The 19,955-nt window shown below is 40.2% G+C and overlaps 1 protein-coding gene across 1 annotated transcript in view; it reads left to right on the forward strand.

Moving 5' to 3' along the window:
• Positions 1–19,955, forward strand: part of chd7 (chromodomain helicase DNA binding protein 7) — a 105,854-nt gene that overhangs the window by 68,822 nt on the left and 17,077 nt on the right. Inside the window, 9 exon segments of the mRNA XM_051953279.1 lie at positions 1,213–1,380; positions 1,488–1,667; positions 1,768–1,876; positions 4,381–4,446; positions 4,449–4,536; positions 4,538–4,597; positions 9,627–9,826; positions 11,826–11,985; positions 16,139–16,228. Of these exon segments, the coding sequence (XP_051809239.1) occupies positions 1,213–1,380; positions 1,488–1,667; positions 1,768–1,876; positions 4,381–4,446; positions 4,449–4,536; positions 4,538–4,597; positions 9,627–9,826; positions 11,826–11,985; positions 16,139–16,228 (1,121 nt within the window).

A 19,955-nucleotide genomic window follows, 5' to 3' on the forward strand; every position in this document is an offset into this window, starting at 1 on the left:
CTCTCTTTGCTCGCCAGTCAGTGCCGGTAAATGGCGCCCATTTGGCTAATCAACCTCCAACACCTTTGATTCAACCCACTCCGGCCGTTGTGGTCCTTGATGGACCGGTAGTCACTTCTGAGCTTCTCCAGCTTCTTCCGACACTGCTTCATTGTCCTGCTGTATCCGTGGGCGGCCATCCACTCAGAGACCTGATACACTGGAAAAAATGCCTCTCTCAAAACAAGAAAAAAAAGCTTATTTCAAGGAACTTTTACCTTGAAATAAGTGAAAAAATCTGCCAAAAGAACAAGTGAAAAATGGCTTGGTACGATTTCTTGAAATAAAATGTGATATTTAGAATATTGAGATCTTAAAATTAGCTGGAAAACCTTATTTTAAGCTCTATTTTACCAGAATCGTCAAGCTTAGGTGTCTTAAAATAAGCCAGACATGCCAAAAAACAGAGGCAGTTTTTCAGTCAAAAATAGATTTTTGCTTTCATGTAACCTCCTCATTTGAGATGTGTTAAACTTATTTTGAGTTTTCTTGTAAAATTCAACTCAAAACAAGATAATTTCAAGATTATTTGACTGAACAAGATATTTAAGATGCGTAGTCTTAAAACAAGTCCCTCCATCTTGCTGAAATGTCACTTGTTGAGAGAATTTATCTTGAATCCAGCAGGATGAGACTTTTTTGACTAAAAATAAGACAAATTGACTTGGTAAGATTTTGAGATTTGCAGTGTAAACTTTCTCATTGTGAGTCGCACCGTCCAGCTCCCTCCTTATTGTTTTGGTCCGCCACCAAAGACTGAAAAGTCTCGACCTTTTCATTCGCCCGCGGTACAGGTCTCGTGTGTCCTCACTCCCTGTCCAATAAGTGGCATGTACTCTGTTGACGTCATGTTGTCGGCTCGGCTCAGCTCGCTTGGAAACCCGGTCAAGGAGGAATGACATCCTCCTGGAAAACCTCAGACTCGAGCCGAGTGCTAGTGGAAAAGCGCCGTATAGTGATTCTGGTGATTTCTAGACAGCATTTGAGCCCTTAGTTTGGAGTTGAGACTGTCTGGTGGATGTATTGACTCTGCCAGCCACATTTAGCTCTGCTTCACTGGACCGTATCATTATTCCTCTGCTGTAACCTCACCGCTCCAGCCGAACAGAAAGCAGAGTGAAAATCGCTGTCTTAACGATGCGTTTCTGAATCTCTGCACGCGTCCTCCACCAGGCCCAGGCCAGGTGCCATCGTATCGGCCAGTCCAAGGCGGTGAAGATCTACCGTCTGATCACCAGGAACAGCTACGAGAGGGAGATGTTCGACAAGGCCAGTCTGAAGCTGGGGCTCGACAAGGCCGTCCTCCAGAGCATGAGCGGACGAGAGAACGCCAACAGCGGGGTGAGAAGCGTCGGACTCATCCACGATCTACGTCAACGCCTGAAGATTGCTTTGCTTTGTGTACCGTGTGTTGGTCAGATTGTTCAATGCTCTCACTTTCCATCCAGGTCCAACAGTTGTCCAAGAAGGAGATCGAGGACCTGCTGAGAAAAGGAGCGTACGGAGCTCTCATGGACGAGGAAGACGAAGGCTCCAAATTCTGCGAAGAAGACATTGACCAGATCCTCCAGAGACGAACCCACACCATCACTATCGAGTCGGAGGGCAAAGGCTCGACTTTTGCGAAGGTAAACCTCGTTTGCTCCTTTCCCCACACTGTATCTGTAGTGTTTTTGTAGCTTTAGATCAAATCACCAACATGTTTTCCTTTTCTTTCTGTCTCTTCAGGCCAGTTTTGTTGCAACGGGTAACCGGACGGACATTTCTCTGGAGGATCCAGACTTCTGGCAGAAATGGGCCAAGAAGGCTGAGCTGGACATGGACGCCATCAACGGACGGGTACGACATGCACGCTTACACTTAAATATACGCAAGCACCTTTTATTTCCTCCCTTTCTTCTGTCAGTCTGTCGCCAACTGGTAAAACAAACTCTTTAGCTGTTGTGTGTTCCCAAAATAAAGCGATCTGAAGGAAAGAGGAGGAGGTTGGTGAAAAGAAGCAGTGGCTAATGCGAAAATTAGATGAATATTAATCACAATTATGACTTAGTTTCCCACAAGTATGGGAAGATGACCCACTGTGGTATTGAGATGTAAAAATTCGCTCATAGAAAACATAAATCTGACATTAGGACGGCGCGTTTTGGTCACATGTAGACGCTGGTTTCTCTCTGCGTTGTCATTTCATCCCTTTGGAAGTGATCTCCGTTTATTCTCTTTCTTTACAACAGACAAAAAAAAAAACCCACAAAATCATCCGTCTTATAAATTTTGGCGCCTACAAAAATGAAGCAGTGCACATGTCGGAAACGGAAAGTGGACTTATAAGTGGAGTTACATAACGTTAACCCTCCTGTTGTTTTCATTTACAGGCACCAAAAAATATTGTTTCCTTGTCTGGAAAAAATCCAAAATTCAGCAAAAAAAAAAAAAAAATCCTCAAATTATTGAAAATTTGCAAAACCGTCAGGAAGAAAATTCCAATAATTCCTTAAAAATTTTCCTTAAAAGTTTAATTTTAAAGATACCCCAAATTCAGCAAAAAAATTCCTCAAATTCCTGAAAATTTGGAAAACCTTGAGAAAGAAAATTCGAGTAATTTCTTAAAAGTTTTCCTTAAAAGTTTTACTTTAAAATCACAGAATTTGGCAAGAAAATTCTTGTAAATATTTTCAAAAAATTAGTAAAATCTTCCAAAAAAATCCTAGAAATGCCTAAAGTGATTAAAAATATATATCACCAAAACTTCTAATATTTTCTTTAAGAACATTCACAAAAAAATCAACCAAAATCCAGCGAAATTCGCTGGATTTTGGTTGATTTTTTTGTGAATGTTCTTAAAGAAAAATATTTTCAACATTTTTTTTCGACCAAAACTGTTCAAAGATTTCCCAAAAATGTTGAAAATGTGGACATGGGAAGTTTCACTGTGAACATTTTTTTTTTCCCCAACATTTTCAAACTTGCACATTCCTGCTTACCTCTCTTTCTGAACACAAGCAGGAGGCAGACCAAACTTTGTGTAATTACAACAGAATAACAATAAAACAAAATATGTACATGGTGTATTCATATCACCCTGTTAAACACACACCCATCTGAGCAGCATTTATCATAACCTGTAGCGTCCTTTGATGCACAGATATTCATCAAGTGAGGAGTCGTGTGCTAAAACGACCTGTGGAATAGTTCGTCTGAAGCCCTGCATGCTGCAAATATTAATATCTGTACTCCAGAATACACACAAAGTAGCTGTAAGCCCACAGAGAGGGAACCATCGCATGATTTATCTAAATACTTTAATGCACACAAAGGCTCTTGGTAGTGTCCCCTTATGGAAAGGGGGGCTCGTGGCGGTAATTAGTCAGCGCTATCGCCGCGAGGTAAAAGGAAAAGAACGTGAGACGAGCCCGAGAGCGAGAGACGGGAAGGACAGGAGGGGAAGCGCAGAGAGAGAGAGAGAGAGAGAGAGATTAATATTGACAGTTGGGAATCTCCTCTCTTCCTTAATTACCCATGTTTCCCTGCTCTCGTGTGTGTGTGTTTGAGCGAGAGAGAGTAAGCTGCTTAGCTCCACTTAACAGAGTGCAGATGCCTGGAGGCTACAGAGATATCACTTAGGCTAGCGCTCATACACACACACACACACACACACACACACACAACCTCCGTCACATTCTTACACATCGAGCGCTGCGCTAACCGGCATCTTTATATCGCCGCTTTCCTCCCCTCTCCATGTCGTTTTTTTCTTCTTTGTGCGTTTCCTCCTTCCTTCTCCTCCCTCTCTTGTGAAGGGCCTCCACTGGAACACTTAATCCAGCTCTACCAGCGTGAATACGGGCAGCTCCCCTGGGATTTCTTATTGTTTGATGTTAAAATGGAAATGACTTCAGCACTCTGTGATAATTGTGGAACTAACTACTGCCCTGTTTGCGCATATTAATGGGATTCCGAGAGAAGAGTGAGGGGGGTAAAAATCAAATTAATTGAACAAAAATCTAATTCATTAGACAACATAATTAATGCCAGTTTATGTTTGAGCTCGGCAGCAAATTTCTCAGTATCGGGATGAAACGCGGGGCCAAATATCCAATTAATCGGATTCGGTGACATGTACTCACAAGGTTCACACCAGTCATGGAAGTCAGAATGTACAAGAATTTAACAAATGGGCCACTTCAGGGGAGTAAAACAGAGGTACTTTGCATATTGTTTATGGGCGGATTTCAGGCCATCTGTAGCTTAAACCAGTTTCTGGGAAAAAGAACACACACCAGAAGGAAAGATCAAGCGCATAAAAGACACGAACTACAACATTTTCGACGAATTTGTCCCCCAGGAATACGCTGGTTATCGACACGCCGAGGGTGAGGAAGCAGACGACGCGACACTACAGCAGTGTCAAAGGGAAGAGATGCTGGAGTTCTCCGAGCTGGAGAGCGACGAGGACGAACCGAGCAAACCTTCGTCCAAACCGAGGCGGCCCCAGGACAGGCCCAGGGTACCCCAGATCTGAGTGCTTCAGGGTGGAGAAGAACCTGCTGGTTACGGGTCAGTCTCATGTTCCCTACTCGTAAATAGTATAATGGCAAGGTGGGAGCAATGATTTATATACAAATGAACATGTTTTTCTTTTCTTTGAAGAGAATCTAGCTTCTTAGACAATATGATGCAGAGAGCAAATATAATTGGTTATAGATGGAGTTAAAATGCTCTTTTGACTGTTATTTAAAGGAGTAGTTATTTTGGAGCTACTTTTATCTTTTTATTTTCAAGTTTTTTGTTATTTCAGGTGAGTTTGGAGACAATTTGAATACAATTTATGTCCTTTTTTGACAAATTTTCACCTTTTTTGAGTCATTTAGGACATTTTTTTTTCTAATTTAGGTGCGCTTACTAGCTTTCTTCCAGAGCTTCATCCGTGTCTCAGCAGATAGAAGATTAGCTTAAATAACTTTAAATATATTTCTAACTTGTAAGTTTCTAAAGCAGGCCGTCTTGTTGACAGTTACAGTTGGGGTCAATTGGTTACTGGATTCGCCATTTTTCCAGTTCTTGCTGTCGTTATTGTTTAACATTAATTCCCAGTATAATATATTACTTTAAAAATGGGGCTATGTTGTCTCAGTTAATCAAAATTTTACAAAAACTGGGAAGTTATTCTAAGTTTGTCGCCACTATTTACCATTTTTCCTCCAAATGTGTATCAGTTGAAAACATCCGCTACCAGTCTCCTTAATTATCCTCACAAATATCAGCATGAAGAGTCATGCTGATCATGCCCTGGTGTCAAATACAAAAAAATTGGTCCTTTCCTGTGAACAATTGGCTTAGAGACTGGATACTGGGGAAGCGGCTAACCTCGCTGGATCCAAGCTAAACAATCCACTTACCAGTACCTCTGAAACTAATTAACACATGTCCTGTTTGTTTAATCTGCATTAAAACAACAAGCTGGGGCTTACTTGGAGTATTATCTGGACTAAGTCTTGACAGACACACGGACTTTCTGGGGTCTCTATTGGCCTCCGAGCAGTGATGACAAGGCTCTGGCATCTCTGCACCATGTAGCATTTTACACTGTTTGTTCACCTTCATAACTCACAAGTACGTCTCCCAATACATCAAACTGTTGTTTTTTAACCCTCCCTGTCTTCATTTTACCATCACCAAAAAATATTGTTTCCCTGTGTGAAAAAATTCAGCAAAAAAAATTCCCCAAAATTTCAGAAAATCTGCAAAATCTTCAGAAGAAAATTCCCAATAAGAATAGAATCATTTACAAAAAAATCCCCCAATTTGTCAAGAAAATGCTTGTAAATATTTTCCAAAATACGAGTAAAAATCTTCCAAAAAAAAGTAAAACTTATGTTTCTTTAAAAACATCACAAAAACATCACAAAATCCAGCGAAATTTGCTGTTGCGGTCGTCCTGCGGGTCAAAATTGGCCCGGTTTTAGAGTTTGAAAATGTGGGGAAAAAAATTATATTTTCACAATGAAACTTCTGATGTCCACATTTTCAACATTTTTGGGAAATCGTTGAACATTTTTGGTAGAAAAAAGAAATGTTAAAATTGTTTCTTAAGAACATTCACATAAAAATCAACCACAATCCAATTAATTTTGCTGGACTTTGTTGATTTTTCAAGAAATATTAGGAATTTTACTGATATATATGGAAGCACTTTAAATATTTTGATTTTTTTTTGGGGGGGGGGGGGGGATTTTTGCTCATTTTTTGAAAATATTTACAACAATTTTCTTGCTAAAATTGGGCGATTTTTTTTTTAATTATAACTTTTAAGGAGTTATTGGAATTTTCTTCATGAGGGTTTTACAAATTTTCAGAAATATGGTAATTTTTTTTTTTTTGCAGAATTATTTGCTTTTTTCAGACAAGTAATATTTTTTTTGGTGCCCGTAAATGCAGGAGGTTAAAGAAACTTTTTTTTAACATTTCCTTTTTCCACCAAAAAATGTTCAGAAAATTACCAAAATGTTGAAAATGTGGGCATTAAAATATATATTTTTCCACATTTCAAACTTTGTAATGGGTCAGTTTGACCTGCAGGACTGAATACACCACGATGGTGCATATGAAGAAAATATCAAAGGATGCAGAGATTAAAACAAATGGACTTTAAACTTGAATACAGCTGGTGTAGAAGCCTCTCCTGGGAGCAGGTATGAAGGTTAAACTGCGACTGCAGGGCACCGAAACCTCAGTGACGCATTCATCCGGACGCACAGGCAGAAGAAAAGCCTAGTTTGGGCTGTGGTGGATGTGGAGTCACGCTGGCGGGTGGAGCTCATCAGTTAACGTGTTCACTTGTGTGTAAAAGAGCACACGAGGTAATGGATGCAGACCTGCACACGGAGTGATTTAGTAGACAGAAACCTCTGCAGTCAAGGCCACACACACACACACAGCTGCTAATCAGTGCTCACACACACACACACACACACACACACACACACGCACACACGCTTCTTCTAGAGCACACAAAGTGGCCTTGGGAGCGCAGAGCGAGTGTTTAGCTCACACACACGCAATCGACTCATGTTAATCCTGTCTCATCTGCACATTTTAAAAGGAAAGACCCTGAAATCTGCACTAAAGCCGTCTTTTTATTTTAGTGTTTTTGCGCCCAGATTCTCTTCAGGGAATACCGGTAGATGATGCATTTATTTACAGACATGCACAGAAAGATATGGAGCATGTGAACGCCTGTAAAGCAGGGGTGGCAAACATGTGGTCCGCGGGCCAAAAGGGGCCCCCCAGAGGGTCCAGTCCGGCCCACTTTTTAAAGAGCAAAAATTACAGAGAAGGCATTAGCTGCAGGTTGTAAATTAGTAAAACCTTAAATTTAAAATAATTTTAGACCAGGACAAGTTGTTTTGACCATGGAGTAAAATACTAGATTGTCCTTTTGTCGTTTTGTGCCTCGTTTTTGAAATAATTTTTCTTGGTTTTTTTTGGTCTGCCTTGTCATCGTCTCATGTTTTTATCGTTTTGTTTCTTATTTTTATCATTTTGTTTTTCGTTTATTCATTGTTTTGTGTCTCGTTTTTGTCTTTTTTTGGTCTCGCTTGTGTTGTTTGTCTATTTTTTGATGCCATGTGTCACGTTTTTGTAATACTTTGTCTTGTTTTTTTGTCTTGTCCAAGTTTTGGCGTTTAGAGCATAAAGTAAAACACTATATATCATTCAGTTCCAGGTACTAGTGACTAAATGTCGTGTTCCTTTTGTAGAAACGCTGTGATCTGGAAGTTGTAATGTGGAAATGATAAACCGAGGCGTAATATTGTTGAAATTTAACTTATTTTTTTCAGAAATTCCAGGTTGTTCATAATGTTTGGCAAAAAGATAGTTCCTTAAACGTGGACACTAAAACAAAGGAAATATTTGGAATTATTTATACGTTATTATTCTCTGATTTTTACTGGTCACTTGAGATCAAATTGGGCTAAAATGAGTTTGACACACCTGCTGTAGAGGAACATGTACGATAGCAGCACGCGGTCGAAGTGACACGCTTACCACGGATCGTGATTATCGGGCGAGTTCGTCCATTTTCATGGCTGACTTGCGTGTCGTGTGTGTGTGTAAGGAAGAACAGTGGTGCTAGTGAGATGTCAGCGTTGTTATTGTTACAGTCTAGTCTCGTGGCCCGAGGCTGTAGGACACAAAAACACACTGTCTGACTGGGCCTGTCCTCTCCGCTCGGCGCTCTGTTGTCTTTTCCCATCATCCATCTCTCGCTCGCTCGCCCTCACCCACCGTTTTACCCTTTCTGAAAAGGTTCAGACCAAGACTGGTTCACATGGTTCAGTGAATATCGGAAAGCAGCAGCGTAAAAAAAAAAAAAAAAAAAAAAAAAAGGTTTTAGTGGAGAACAAGGCAGTCTGAGGGATCCTGACCACTACATCAGCCTCTGGGGTCGCTTGCTCTGTGGAAGTGGTGGGCTGTGATCCATGAAAACACACACACACACACACACACACACACACACACACACACACACACACACACACACACACACACACACACACACACACACACACACACACACACACACACACACAGAGGGATGCCACTAGTTAGAGTGCCAGTAACGGTTAAGTCAGCAGACTGGTAAAGTGTACAGTAATAATGAGAAGCGGGCACTCATCGGTGCATGTGTGTGTTTGTCTGATAGACGTCTGAGACAAAACGATGTGGACTTGTGTCTGTATTCATGAGGAAACGGGGTCAGAGACATGAGATAGCGTCTGACTGAGTAAAATAATTATCGCACAAAGTTTAGTTTGGTATTCTGAAGCCTCCAAACACAATTACGGACACTGAAGTGAAGAGTAACGGGCTAGAGTTTTGTTTGCATCACTCAAAACAAAGCTAAAACGTGTATGACTGATTATGTTATCATTGGTTTTACTTGTATTACATCTATTTTGTAGTGTTTATTTTAAAGGTTTTATTAACCCCCCTGTTGTGTTCATTTATGGGCAACAAGGAATAATGTCATAATTCGCCAAATTTCTGAAAATTTGTAAAACCTTCAGGAAGAAAATTCCAATAATTCCTTAAAAATTTCCCTTGAAAGTTTTATTTTATATTTTTTATAAAATCACCCAAATTTGGCAAGAAAATTCTTGTAAATATTTTTTAAAAATGAGTAAAAATCTTCCAAAGAAATCCTAAAAATATCTAAAGTGATTACATATATATTAGTAAAACTTCTGATATTTTCTTTAAGAACATTCACAAAAAAGTTAACCAAAATCCAGCGCATTTTGCTGGATTTTGGTTGATTTTTTTTGTGAATGTTTTTCGTCATTTTTATTAACATTTATTTCCCACCAAAAAATGCTCAAAGATTTCCCAAAATGTTGAAAATGTGAACATCAGAAGTTCACTGTGAAAAGACACGATTTCTTCCACATTTTCAAACTTTTAAACGGGTCACTTTGACCTCCAGGACGACACGAGGGTTAAGAGTTGACCAGATCTTATTGACTGATTATTGCATGTTAGAGGCTTGACTCCTGCACACGCTGACGAGCTTCTTCTTCCGTCTTCAGCTGGGGCAGGTGGAGCGACATCCTGGCTCACGGTCGATTCAAACGGCCCCTGAAGGAGGCCGACGTGGAGACCATCTGCAGAGCCCTCCTGGCCTACTGCCTGCTGCATTACCGCGGAGACGAGAACATCAAGAGCTTCATCTGGGACCTGATCACCCCGACGGCGGACGGGACCACCAAGACGCTCACCAACCACTCTGGTAACGCACCTCCCTGATCATACCGAATACACAGCTACGTATGCTGTAACCCGTGGCAACACTGAACGTGTATGTCGAGTGCAGCGATGCCACACTTCAAATACATTTAGTGAAAGTACACTGCATGTGTGAGCAGCTTAACGGTGCTTATGCATTGTGGAGATCCATTCTGCAAACATAATGGATCCATCTTCTGTTTTTATTCTGTAAACAAGGTGTTAGTGCAGGGGTGTCCAACAAGAGGCCCGCGGGCCAAAAGCGGTCCTCCAGAGGGTCCAATCCGGCCCTCAAAGTGTAAAATTACAGAGAAGACATTAACTGGAGATTGTAAATTAGTAAAACTGTACATTTAAAATCGTTTGTTGACCATCGGGGTTTTGTTACCTTTTTGTCCGGCTTGTGTTTTTTTGTCTTTTGTCATTTAATTTTGCACTTTATTCATTGCTTTGTGTGTCATTTTTGTCCTTGTGTTGTCTTTTTTTTTTGCCGTTTCATTTTTGTCATTTCTTGTCTCTTTTGTCATTTGTCTGTCTTTTTTTGCCCATTTTTTTGTCGCTTTCTAACTTTTTATCAAATTTTTTGTCCCTTTTTTCTTTGTTTCATGTAGTTTGCCTCAATTTTTGTCATTTTGTGTCTCATTTTGTAGTATTTTGTCTGGCTTTTTGTCTGACTTTTGTGTCGTTTCGTGTCGTTTTATTTCCTTTTTGTCTCGCTTGCGTTTTTTTGTCTCATTTTGTGTTGCACTTTATTTGTTGTTTCGCGTGTTGTTGTCCTTTTGTGAGAGGTTTTTGTCGTTTTGTTTCTTTTTTGTCTCATTTGTGTCATTTGTGTAATTTTCTGTCTTGTTTTCGCTCATTTTTTGTCACTTTCTAACTTTTTTGTCAAAATGTTTTGTCCCCTTTATTTGTTTTGTTTCATGTAGTTTGTCTCAATTTGTCATTGTCTCATTTTTGTAGTATTTTGTCTTGCTTTTTGTCTGACTTTTTTGTCGTTTTGTTTACTTTTTGTCTCACTTGTGTTTTTTTGTCTTATTTTTATCATTTTGTGTTTCACTTTATTGTTTTGTTTGTTGTCCTTTTGCGAGAGTCTTTGTCTTTTTGTTTCTTTTTTGTCTCGTTTGTGTCATTTGTGTAGTTTTCTGTCTTGTTTTCGCTCATTTTTTTGTCACTTTCTAACTTTTTTGCAATTTTTTGTCTCTTTTTTGTTTTGTTTCATTTAGTTTGTCTCATTTTTTGTCATTTTCTTTCTCATTTTTGTCAGTTTGTCTCATTTTTCTAACATTTTGTCTTATTTTTTGTCTTTTTTTTGTTTGTTTTGATCATTGCGGTTATTTGTAGGTTATTATGCTGTGATTTTACTGGTCTTAATGTAGAACCTGAACTAAGATGAGTTGACACCCCTGTGTTAGTGGGTTTTACTCAGAAATGGATCATATAATATTCATATTTTTTCAATAAAATCACCAGTATTCTATAAAATGACTAAACAAGGCTTCCGTCTTTGGAGTCTTGATCACCTTGTTGGCATTTAAATGCCCATACCAGCTTAGAGACGCGATCCTTTATGGAGTCGGATGTTGTCTTTAGTCGTCAGTTTACCAATATTTTAAGCTGGGTCTTGTTTTTCTACAGTCTTATACCGTACATGTGCTGTAGCTGTATCCAGTTGCGTGTCACATCCAGTCATATAATCAGTCTCTCTACTAACAAAAGTCACATCTCTGGTAGCTCCTTTTACTTTAGGTGTCTGAAGAACCTTATTTTTCCTCTAACACACTCAGAAGGTGACAGCATTAGCAGTCAAGCCTAAGATCTCGAAGTGACGGTTCACTCGATAGAAATTCATTTGGTTTCAAGATTTTCTCCTCCTGGGGCTGCTAGGTGAGAAGAGTAGGTGGTAGAATTCAGTGTTAATCACAGTAATGGGTCATACTTTTGCTCTGAAGATTAGATTTATGCTTAAAATGCTCATATAACCCTCTCTCTCTTTACCTTCCCAGGTCTTTCTACCCCTGTACCCCGGGGCAGGAAGGGCAAGAAGGGGAAGCCCCCGGCCCCGCCCCCGCAGACTCCACGAGCTGATTGGCTGGCCAGCTGCAATCCTGACCACTTACTGCAAGAGGACAGCTACAAGAGACACCTGAAGCATCACTGCAACAAGTAAGACTCCCTCAATGTTTTTACTAGAGGCTAGCTCATGTAGCCAGCAGGAATCAGCTGATGCGGTCGTTGATACTGATTGATTATTGATGATCTGATACCAACATACATTAAATGTTATATTTCAGCAGCATGTGATAGCAGAGAAGGTGTCATTTATAGCCAGGTTACTTCATTAATACTGTAACTGTAAGATAGGAATAAGAAGGAAGACATCAGAACGTCACATGATGCTGAACAGTGTGTCTCCTGCTGCTCTTCTATTTTGTTAATCTTTCACTGGTTTATCACTTTTATTGCCCATATCTTAAAACATTAAGCTCTGTGCTGGCCTCATTACTTGGCCTCCAGCCATTAGCCACCGTGAAAGCAGCCAGTTTCCTGATTTGTGGCGGTAGTTGTGCTCCTTGTTCTGGCTTTGCTGGTTGTGTCCTTGCTAGAGAGGCATCAGTTAGAGCAGAATTTTGTTATATGATGTTACTCCAGATGCTAGGAGGTACAGCAAACCTCTCAGCGACAGCCTTAGCCTAGCACCCTCAGCAAAATAAGTCTATTTGCATCGATACCAACAAATTAATTTATCTGAAACTGGACATGGCTGTTTGCAACTTTAGCAATACAGACGGTCCTCAGTTAACGACATCCTCGACCTACGGCGTTTTGTCGTCACGTGGAACTAGTTGGCGAGCGGATGAATACGTCGTCACACAGCGCTATAAGACTGCTTTTACATTCTGCAGTTGTACGCCGCCTTGGGTTGTGCTACTTTCACTAACTTTTTACCCTTCGTAATGGCTCCCCAGTAGGGCTGCAACTGTCGACGAATCATCTAATCGTTACGGCATCAAAAGCAGAAGTGAGCGCGCTAAACAACAGAAATATCCATCCGGCCGAAGAACGATACAGCACGGACATCCACTTTTATGATAAAGCGCTCTTTTCAGCGCTTTTGGTGCCATAATGTGCTTAGATTCATCGATCCGTCGATAGTTGCAGCCCTGCTCCCCAGCATAAGTCAGACTCTTCTGATGCTTCGAAGAAAAGGAAAGCCATCTCCATCCAACTAGTTAAACTCGTGCTTGCAAAATGAATCAAGTCATAACAAAATTGACTTCTTTCCTGTGGCTCTTGATACATATTAGAGTTAAAACTGCAACAAAAACAGAATAAAACATAAATTTATGAAAATAAATCCTTTTAACTTCACCAGTCAGTGCAAACATGAAGTTATTAACTTGCATTGCCTCTGTGGCGTTTACAAAGTAGAGAGCCGTGCATCCAGAAAAGCTGAACGTAAAAATAGCGGACAGGAAGTGAGAACAGACAACTTTAAAATTCAGGCTTATTCAAAATAAAAGTACATCGATAATTCTGCCTTAAGGGAAACACGCCATGGAAGTGAAATTAGACTCAATAAAACGCTCGCAACACCGACGAACATCAACATTATTAGGTCAAGTTGTAAAAACAGTGCAACACATTCTGTTTTCTTCTTGGAAAATGACTCAGACATGCATGAATCGATGTCGTGATGCACGTAACGGCTTTGTTTGCATTTTGCCGGAGTTCCGACTTACGACGAAAATCGATTTGCGTCAATCTGTAGGAACGGAACTCTGACAGAAGTCGAGGACCCCCTGTACCTGCTAACTTACCTTCAAAACACAGCTCTGCTCATGCACTTGGCTGTCCTGGTCTAAAAACAGCAGTTTTCAATTTGATTGGCTGTTATCGGTGTAATACTGGTGACTAATCAGATCAGCTGTGGGCGGGGCTTTGCTTTAGTACACAGAGGGAGTACAGAGCAAGAGAGACCCCGCTTTAATATGTAAAATATATAAAAATAACAGCTCCTATAAGCAGAAACATGCAGAGTATTGACCCTGATAGTCAACAGGGAGCAGGTGGCCAAAAAACTTTACGGAAGTATTATTGTTTTCTGCTCATTTGGGGGAAATATGCATGAATAAAAGATTAGCATGGATAGAATCGGGGCTTTTTAACCGGGATACGAGTGGCAGGTGTGACGAGCGTCTGAGTTTGACTTTGCAACTACACAAACACACAACTTGAACACACAAACACACTAGTCTGTGGTCAGCCCTCTCTGCTGTCGTCAGGGAGATATGCTTCCTTGCCCTCCAGATTCAATTCCAAGATTTTTTTTTCCCTTCTTCTTCTTGAGGGGGAAGTTTGTTTGTTTGTGTGTGTGTGTGTTTGTGTGTGTGTTGGTCTGGCCGGTTGCCAGGCCAGGTGCTAGGCAGGCAGACCTGTTGGAAGTGGGTGAAAGACACGCACAAACACACACACACACACACACACACACACACTTGGGGGTGATTATGTGGTGCCATCTGCTAGGCTGGAGCACAGCGTTGTGTGGCTAATCAGGCCTGGCACATTGATGGATGAGCACACACAGCCTGCCAACAAACACACATACACACACACTGCAACTTGTGATGCCATTGATGCACAAACACACACACACACACACACACACACACACACACACACACACACACACACACACACACACACTCTGCAGAATGAGTTGCAAATGACTGTCTTTATACCCTCCCCCTCCTCCCCTCGTCGTCTCTTCGCTGCCTCTCCAAACTTTCTGCTCCATCCTTTCAATTCTTCTCCCCTCTGCTCCTCCCACTCGTCTCCTCCTCCTGCTCCTCCAAAACGCCGTTCCTGGCATTAAATCCCGGTGACAAATCTGGTGACAAATGTTTACAGTGAAGCAGATCTCCCAGATAGCAGCGTTTCCAGTGTCGGGAGATCAAGTCTGACTCTCGTTCTCTCCGACTGAAGTGATTCATTTTACTGCTCGAAGCAAATCCTGATGCGCAACATCTGTAATTTGTATCCAGAGAATATGGCCGTCCTCCTGACAGCGGTCGTAGAATTCGCTCAAACATAGCAGTGAATTATAGTTGTTGTTGTTTTTTTTTCCCAAGCACAAGAAAACCTCAGGACGTTTTCCATCCGAGTAATTTAAGATCAAAGCCTCCCAACCAAATTGCACCTCTTCTTTACTTTACAGCGCAGACCCCAGTAAAACCAGTCCGGTGTGAATAGTATTATTAGGCTCCCTCTGGGACTGAACAGCTGATATCTCAGGAGCTTAGGAGATATAATTTAGATCAGACACCAAGCAGCAGTTTCACAAATAACCCACTTATCTGGAACACAAAAGCTGCGGTTTTTTATTAATTGATTGCAAAAGATAAATGTCACAATTGCTAGAAAGAAACTAGATTGGTCAGTGTTTTCTTTAGATCAGGGGTGTCCAACATGAGGCCCGCGGGCTAAAACCGGTCCTCCAGAGGGTCCAATCAGGCCCTCAGTGTAAAAATTACAGAGAAGACATTAACTGCAGGTTGTAAATCTATAATTTTTAAATAATTTCTAGACCATAAGTTGTTTTGATCATAAAGTAAAATACTAGATTGCTTGTTTTTTTGTCACTTTGTCTCATTTTTGTAATATTTTGTCTTACATTTGTTGTTTTTGTAATTTGTTTCTTGTTTTTGTCGTGTTTTCTGTATCTTTTTGTTTTTTCTTGTCTCACTTGTCGTTTCTCTATTTTTGTTGGTGCTTTGTAGCTTTTTTGGTCTTTTTTTGTCGCTTTTCTGTTTTGTTTCGTGCCGTTCCTCATTTTTTGTCATTTTTGCTTCATGTTTGTCTCATTTTTTTGTCATTTGTGTCTCATTTTTGTAATATTTTGTCTATTTTTTGTTATTTTTTGTCTTGTCAAACTGTTGTTTTGATCATGACTAAATGTTTTGTTCCTTTGTAGACACACTGATCTGTAAGATGTAGTTTTATGGGTTAATATGTTGAAATTTAACTCGTTCAGCCCACTTAAAATCAAATTGTAATTTGGCCCATTAACTAAAATGAGTTACTGCTTTTGGGTCTACTTGCCTCAAGCAAGAATACTGATCATTCTCTGGTTGTAGCTTTTCAAACGCATGGATTTTTGCCGCTTTTCATTGTGTTTATAACTCATTAGTCAAATATCTTCAACCTCTTCTAGCAATTTGTGGGCGTCATCTTGAAATGTGAAAAGATGCGACGTTATTTTTTCTGACTTTTAATGCTTATCCGGCAGCTTCACTAACTTTTTTCTTCTGTTTCTCAGGGTGCTGCTGAGAGTGAGAATGCTGTATTATCTGCGACAGGAAGTCATCGGTGACCAGGCGGAGCGCATCCTGGAGGGAGGTGACTCCAGGTTGGTAGAGTGTCAGTTTCTATTGCGACATCTCTGCATCCTACGGAGGATCGATTGAGAAAAGATTTTTCCCTCCCATCCTCATTCCATTTTTCTTCTACCTTTTGCCGCTCAAGTTGCCATATTTTTTTAACAAACTGATCTGGCACTTTGTAGCCCTCATCTCATTCTGTGGGTCAAAATTGACCCGTTTTAGTTTGAAAATGTGGAAAAATGAATATTTTCACAGTGAAACATTTGTGGGAAATCTTTGAACATTTTTTGGTGGAAAAAAGAAATGTTAAAAATCTTTAAGAACATTCACCAAAAAAATCTACCAAAATCCAGCGAAATTCGCTGGATTTTGGTTGATTTTTTTGGTGAATGTTCTTAAAGAAAATATTTGAAATTTTACTGATATATATGGAATCACTTTAGATATTTTTAGGATTTTTTGGAAGATTTTTACGAGAATTTTCTTGCCAAATTTGGAGGATTTTTTTAAAAAAAATGAAACTTTTAAGGAATTATTGGAATTTTCTTCCTGAAGGTTTTGCAAATTTTCATAAATTTGAGGAATTTTTTTGCTGAATTATTTATTTTTTTCAAACAAGGAAACAATATTTTTTGGTGCCTGTAAATGAGAACAGGAGGGTCCATTGTTTTACTGGCACTAACATTTAGCCATCAGGATCTGGTAGCCTGATATAAATTATAGAAAAATAAATCCATCCTGTGCGGCAGAGTCGTTTTCCTAGAATACAAGCTACACTTGGAAAGGCGGCGGAGAGGCTTCATGTTCTGGAAGCATGATGAAAGTTAGCCGAGAGCCGGATATTTATATGAACGTGTGATGAATTATTACTAAAGTGTATTTCAGTCTGTTCTAGTGGCCTCTTTGGCAGGGTTCTTCCTATTCTGACAGACACAACACGCAGTTACTCCGCCAGGGGAAATGAGCTTTTTTATCGCGGTTTGACCCATTTAGAAGTTGTTGTTTTTTTTCCGACGTGCTATCGCCTGTTACGGTTTGGCGCGAGGGTCGGACACGCCGCTCACCTCCGCTCGTTTCCTTCATCTCGCCCTGACGGCTCCTCCACCGCCGTCTTTTTCCTCCGTCACACCACACTTTTCTTGCCATCTGTCCGTCCCTCCCTCTCTCTCTCTCTCTGCAGTGCACTTTTAGTCTCTCGTCGCCTCCCATCCCCCGCGTTTCTCCTCACCCCGCCACCCAGATGTGAACGCATTTATAATGTGGAGCACGTGCACTCCATGTTGATCTCTCCCCCCACTCCTCAATGGCTACTGTGACAGACCCCTGTGAGTGTGTGTTGTGTTGTGTGTTTGTCAGCGCGTGCCAGACGTGAGCATACGGGGTGCCATCGTGCCAACATATGCCAGGGGGATTTAGCATGCCAGTCTTGGCGCGCACGCGTTTGTGTGTGCGTTGCCAAGGCCGGGCATGCTGCTGTTTGCAGAGATAAGGGACTGTTTCCCCGGTTCCTTCTCTCCTCCTGTCACCCTCTGTCTTTCTGCTCCTATTGTGCATTGTACCCTTTCTCTCCATAACTAGCTGGAAAGACCATTTTCTTTTTCCCATAATGGAGAAATTTTTCTCTTTTTATTTATATTTTTTCCCCCCATTTTTTTGGTGCCGCGACAATCAACGAAGTGAGAGTAATTGCGCCTTCGAACTCTTCACGGTTTATTTATATGCATGAGCAAACCAGATATCTTGGTTTGGTTTGGGTCTTGTAATTTAGAAAAATTAAAAATAAAAAAAAGCTCAAATTTGAGTTTAGGTGCCAGGATGGTGTCATCAGGATAGTAGAGAGTTAAATTCTATCAAGATGTCTCAAATTTATTAATCTTGAATTAATAGTAGTTTGTGGGTATAAGGTGCCTAATTTCAAACGGCTTTGTTGTTCAGTTCTACTGTTTTCTTCACTACGGGAATCCAGATGGATACGTAGACTGTGGATGGATACGTAGACTGTGGATGGATGGATACGTAGACTGTGGATGGATACGTAGACTGTGGATGGATGGATACGTAGACTGTGGATGGATGGATACGTAGACTGTGGATGGATGGATACGTAGACTGTGGATGGATGGATGGATACGTAGACTGTGGATGGATGGATGGATACGTAGACTGTGGATGGATGGATGGATACGTAGACTATGGATGGATGGATTAGTAGACTATGGATGGATGGATTAGTAGACTGTAGACAGATGCGTAGACTGTAGACAGATGCGTAGACTGTAGACAGATTATAGATTTTAGATGGATGGATACGTAGACTATAGATGGATAGGTACGTAGACTATAGACAGATATGTCGTGGTGCAGTCAGACCATTCTGCAAGACTAAATAAGAAAGCGAGACTAAACTGATAAGTAGCTCGACTTCAATCAAAAGATTAATTTGCATGAACAGGTGCACTTAATTGCTCTCCATTTTTGCTATTTACTAATCCTTACGATGGCACTTCAAAAATCGATGAATAAAGGGTTTAAAACACGTTAAACACACGACGAAAACGGCAAAACAAAAATCTAATCCAATCAGTGAAGTTAGTGTGGCTCCCACCAGAGCTTTATAGAACCAAACTAACCTTATGAATGAATGTAAATCTAGTTTGGTCCCATTATTCTTTGAAATTGAATCCAGTGAGAATAAACAGGCAGGCAAATGTGTGTTTTGATGATATAGTGCTGCATCTCTTAAATTTATGCAGTGACACTCCACCGCTCCACACTCGATGTCCTTTTCACCTTTGGCATTCAATTTCTCCAATCGGAGTTATTTCCAGATTGACCTTTCCATGGCAACGAAACAGATGCCAGCGAGCAGCACTTCCTGTTTAGATCATTACTCCCTTTTCTCGTTTTTGCTGAAACCCACTGCTCAGTCAAAAAACAAAAGGAACAGGGGGAATGTTTGGGTTTATTCATAGCATGGAGCTGCAGAATTTAAGCCAAAGGTGTCAAACTTATCTTAGTTCTGGTTCCATGTTCACCCCAATTTGATCTCCAGCAGACCGGACCACTAAAATTGCAGCATAATGACCTAGAAATAACCACAACTACAAATTTAAGGAACAATCTTATTATCTTTTTTACAAAACCTTATAAACAATCTGAAATTTCTTAAGAAAAATCTATTAAATTTCAGCAACATTATGTCTCAGTTTATCATTTATACATTACAACTTCCAGATCAGAGTGTCTACAAAGGAACACATTTAGGAAGCGGTATCTAGGACTGAATGATATAGGATTTTACTTTAAAATGAGACGCAAAACGACAAAAGCGAGTAACAAAACGACAAAAAGCGAGACAAATGGCACGAAACAAAACAAAAAGAGACACAAAATTAGTCAAAGTTGCACAACGACAGAGCAATGGACAAACGACGAGAATGAGTCAAGAAATGACAAAAGCATGAAACAAAACGGCAAAAAATTACAAAAATGAGACAAAATGACAAAACCACAGAAACGATACACAAAACAATGAATCAAGCAAAATATAAAATGATAAATATGAGACAAAAAAAACACAAACGAGACAAAAAGGAAGCACAAAACTAAAAGAAACAGGAAACAAACGATAAAAGTCAGACATAAAAAAACAACAAAATAAAGACAAAATATCACAAAAATGAGACGCAAAAAGACAAAAGAACAATGAGCAATCTAGTTTTTTACTTTATGATCAAAGCAACTTGTCAATTT

The sequence above is a fragment of the Acanthochromis polyacanthus genome, chromosome 9, assembly GCF_021347895.1.
Source record: "Acanthochromis polyacanthus isolate Apoly-LR-REF ecotype Palm Island chromosome 9, KAUST_Apoly_ChrSc, whole genome shotgun sequence".
NCBI classification, from domain to species: Eukaryota; Metazoa; Chordata; class Actinopteri; family Pomacentridae; genus Acanthochromis; species Acanthochromis polyacanthus.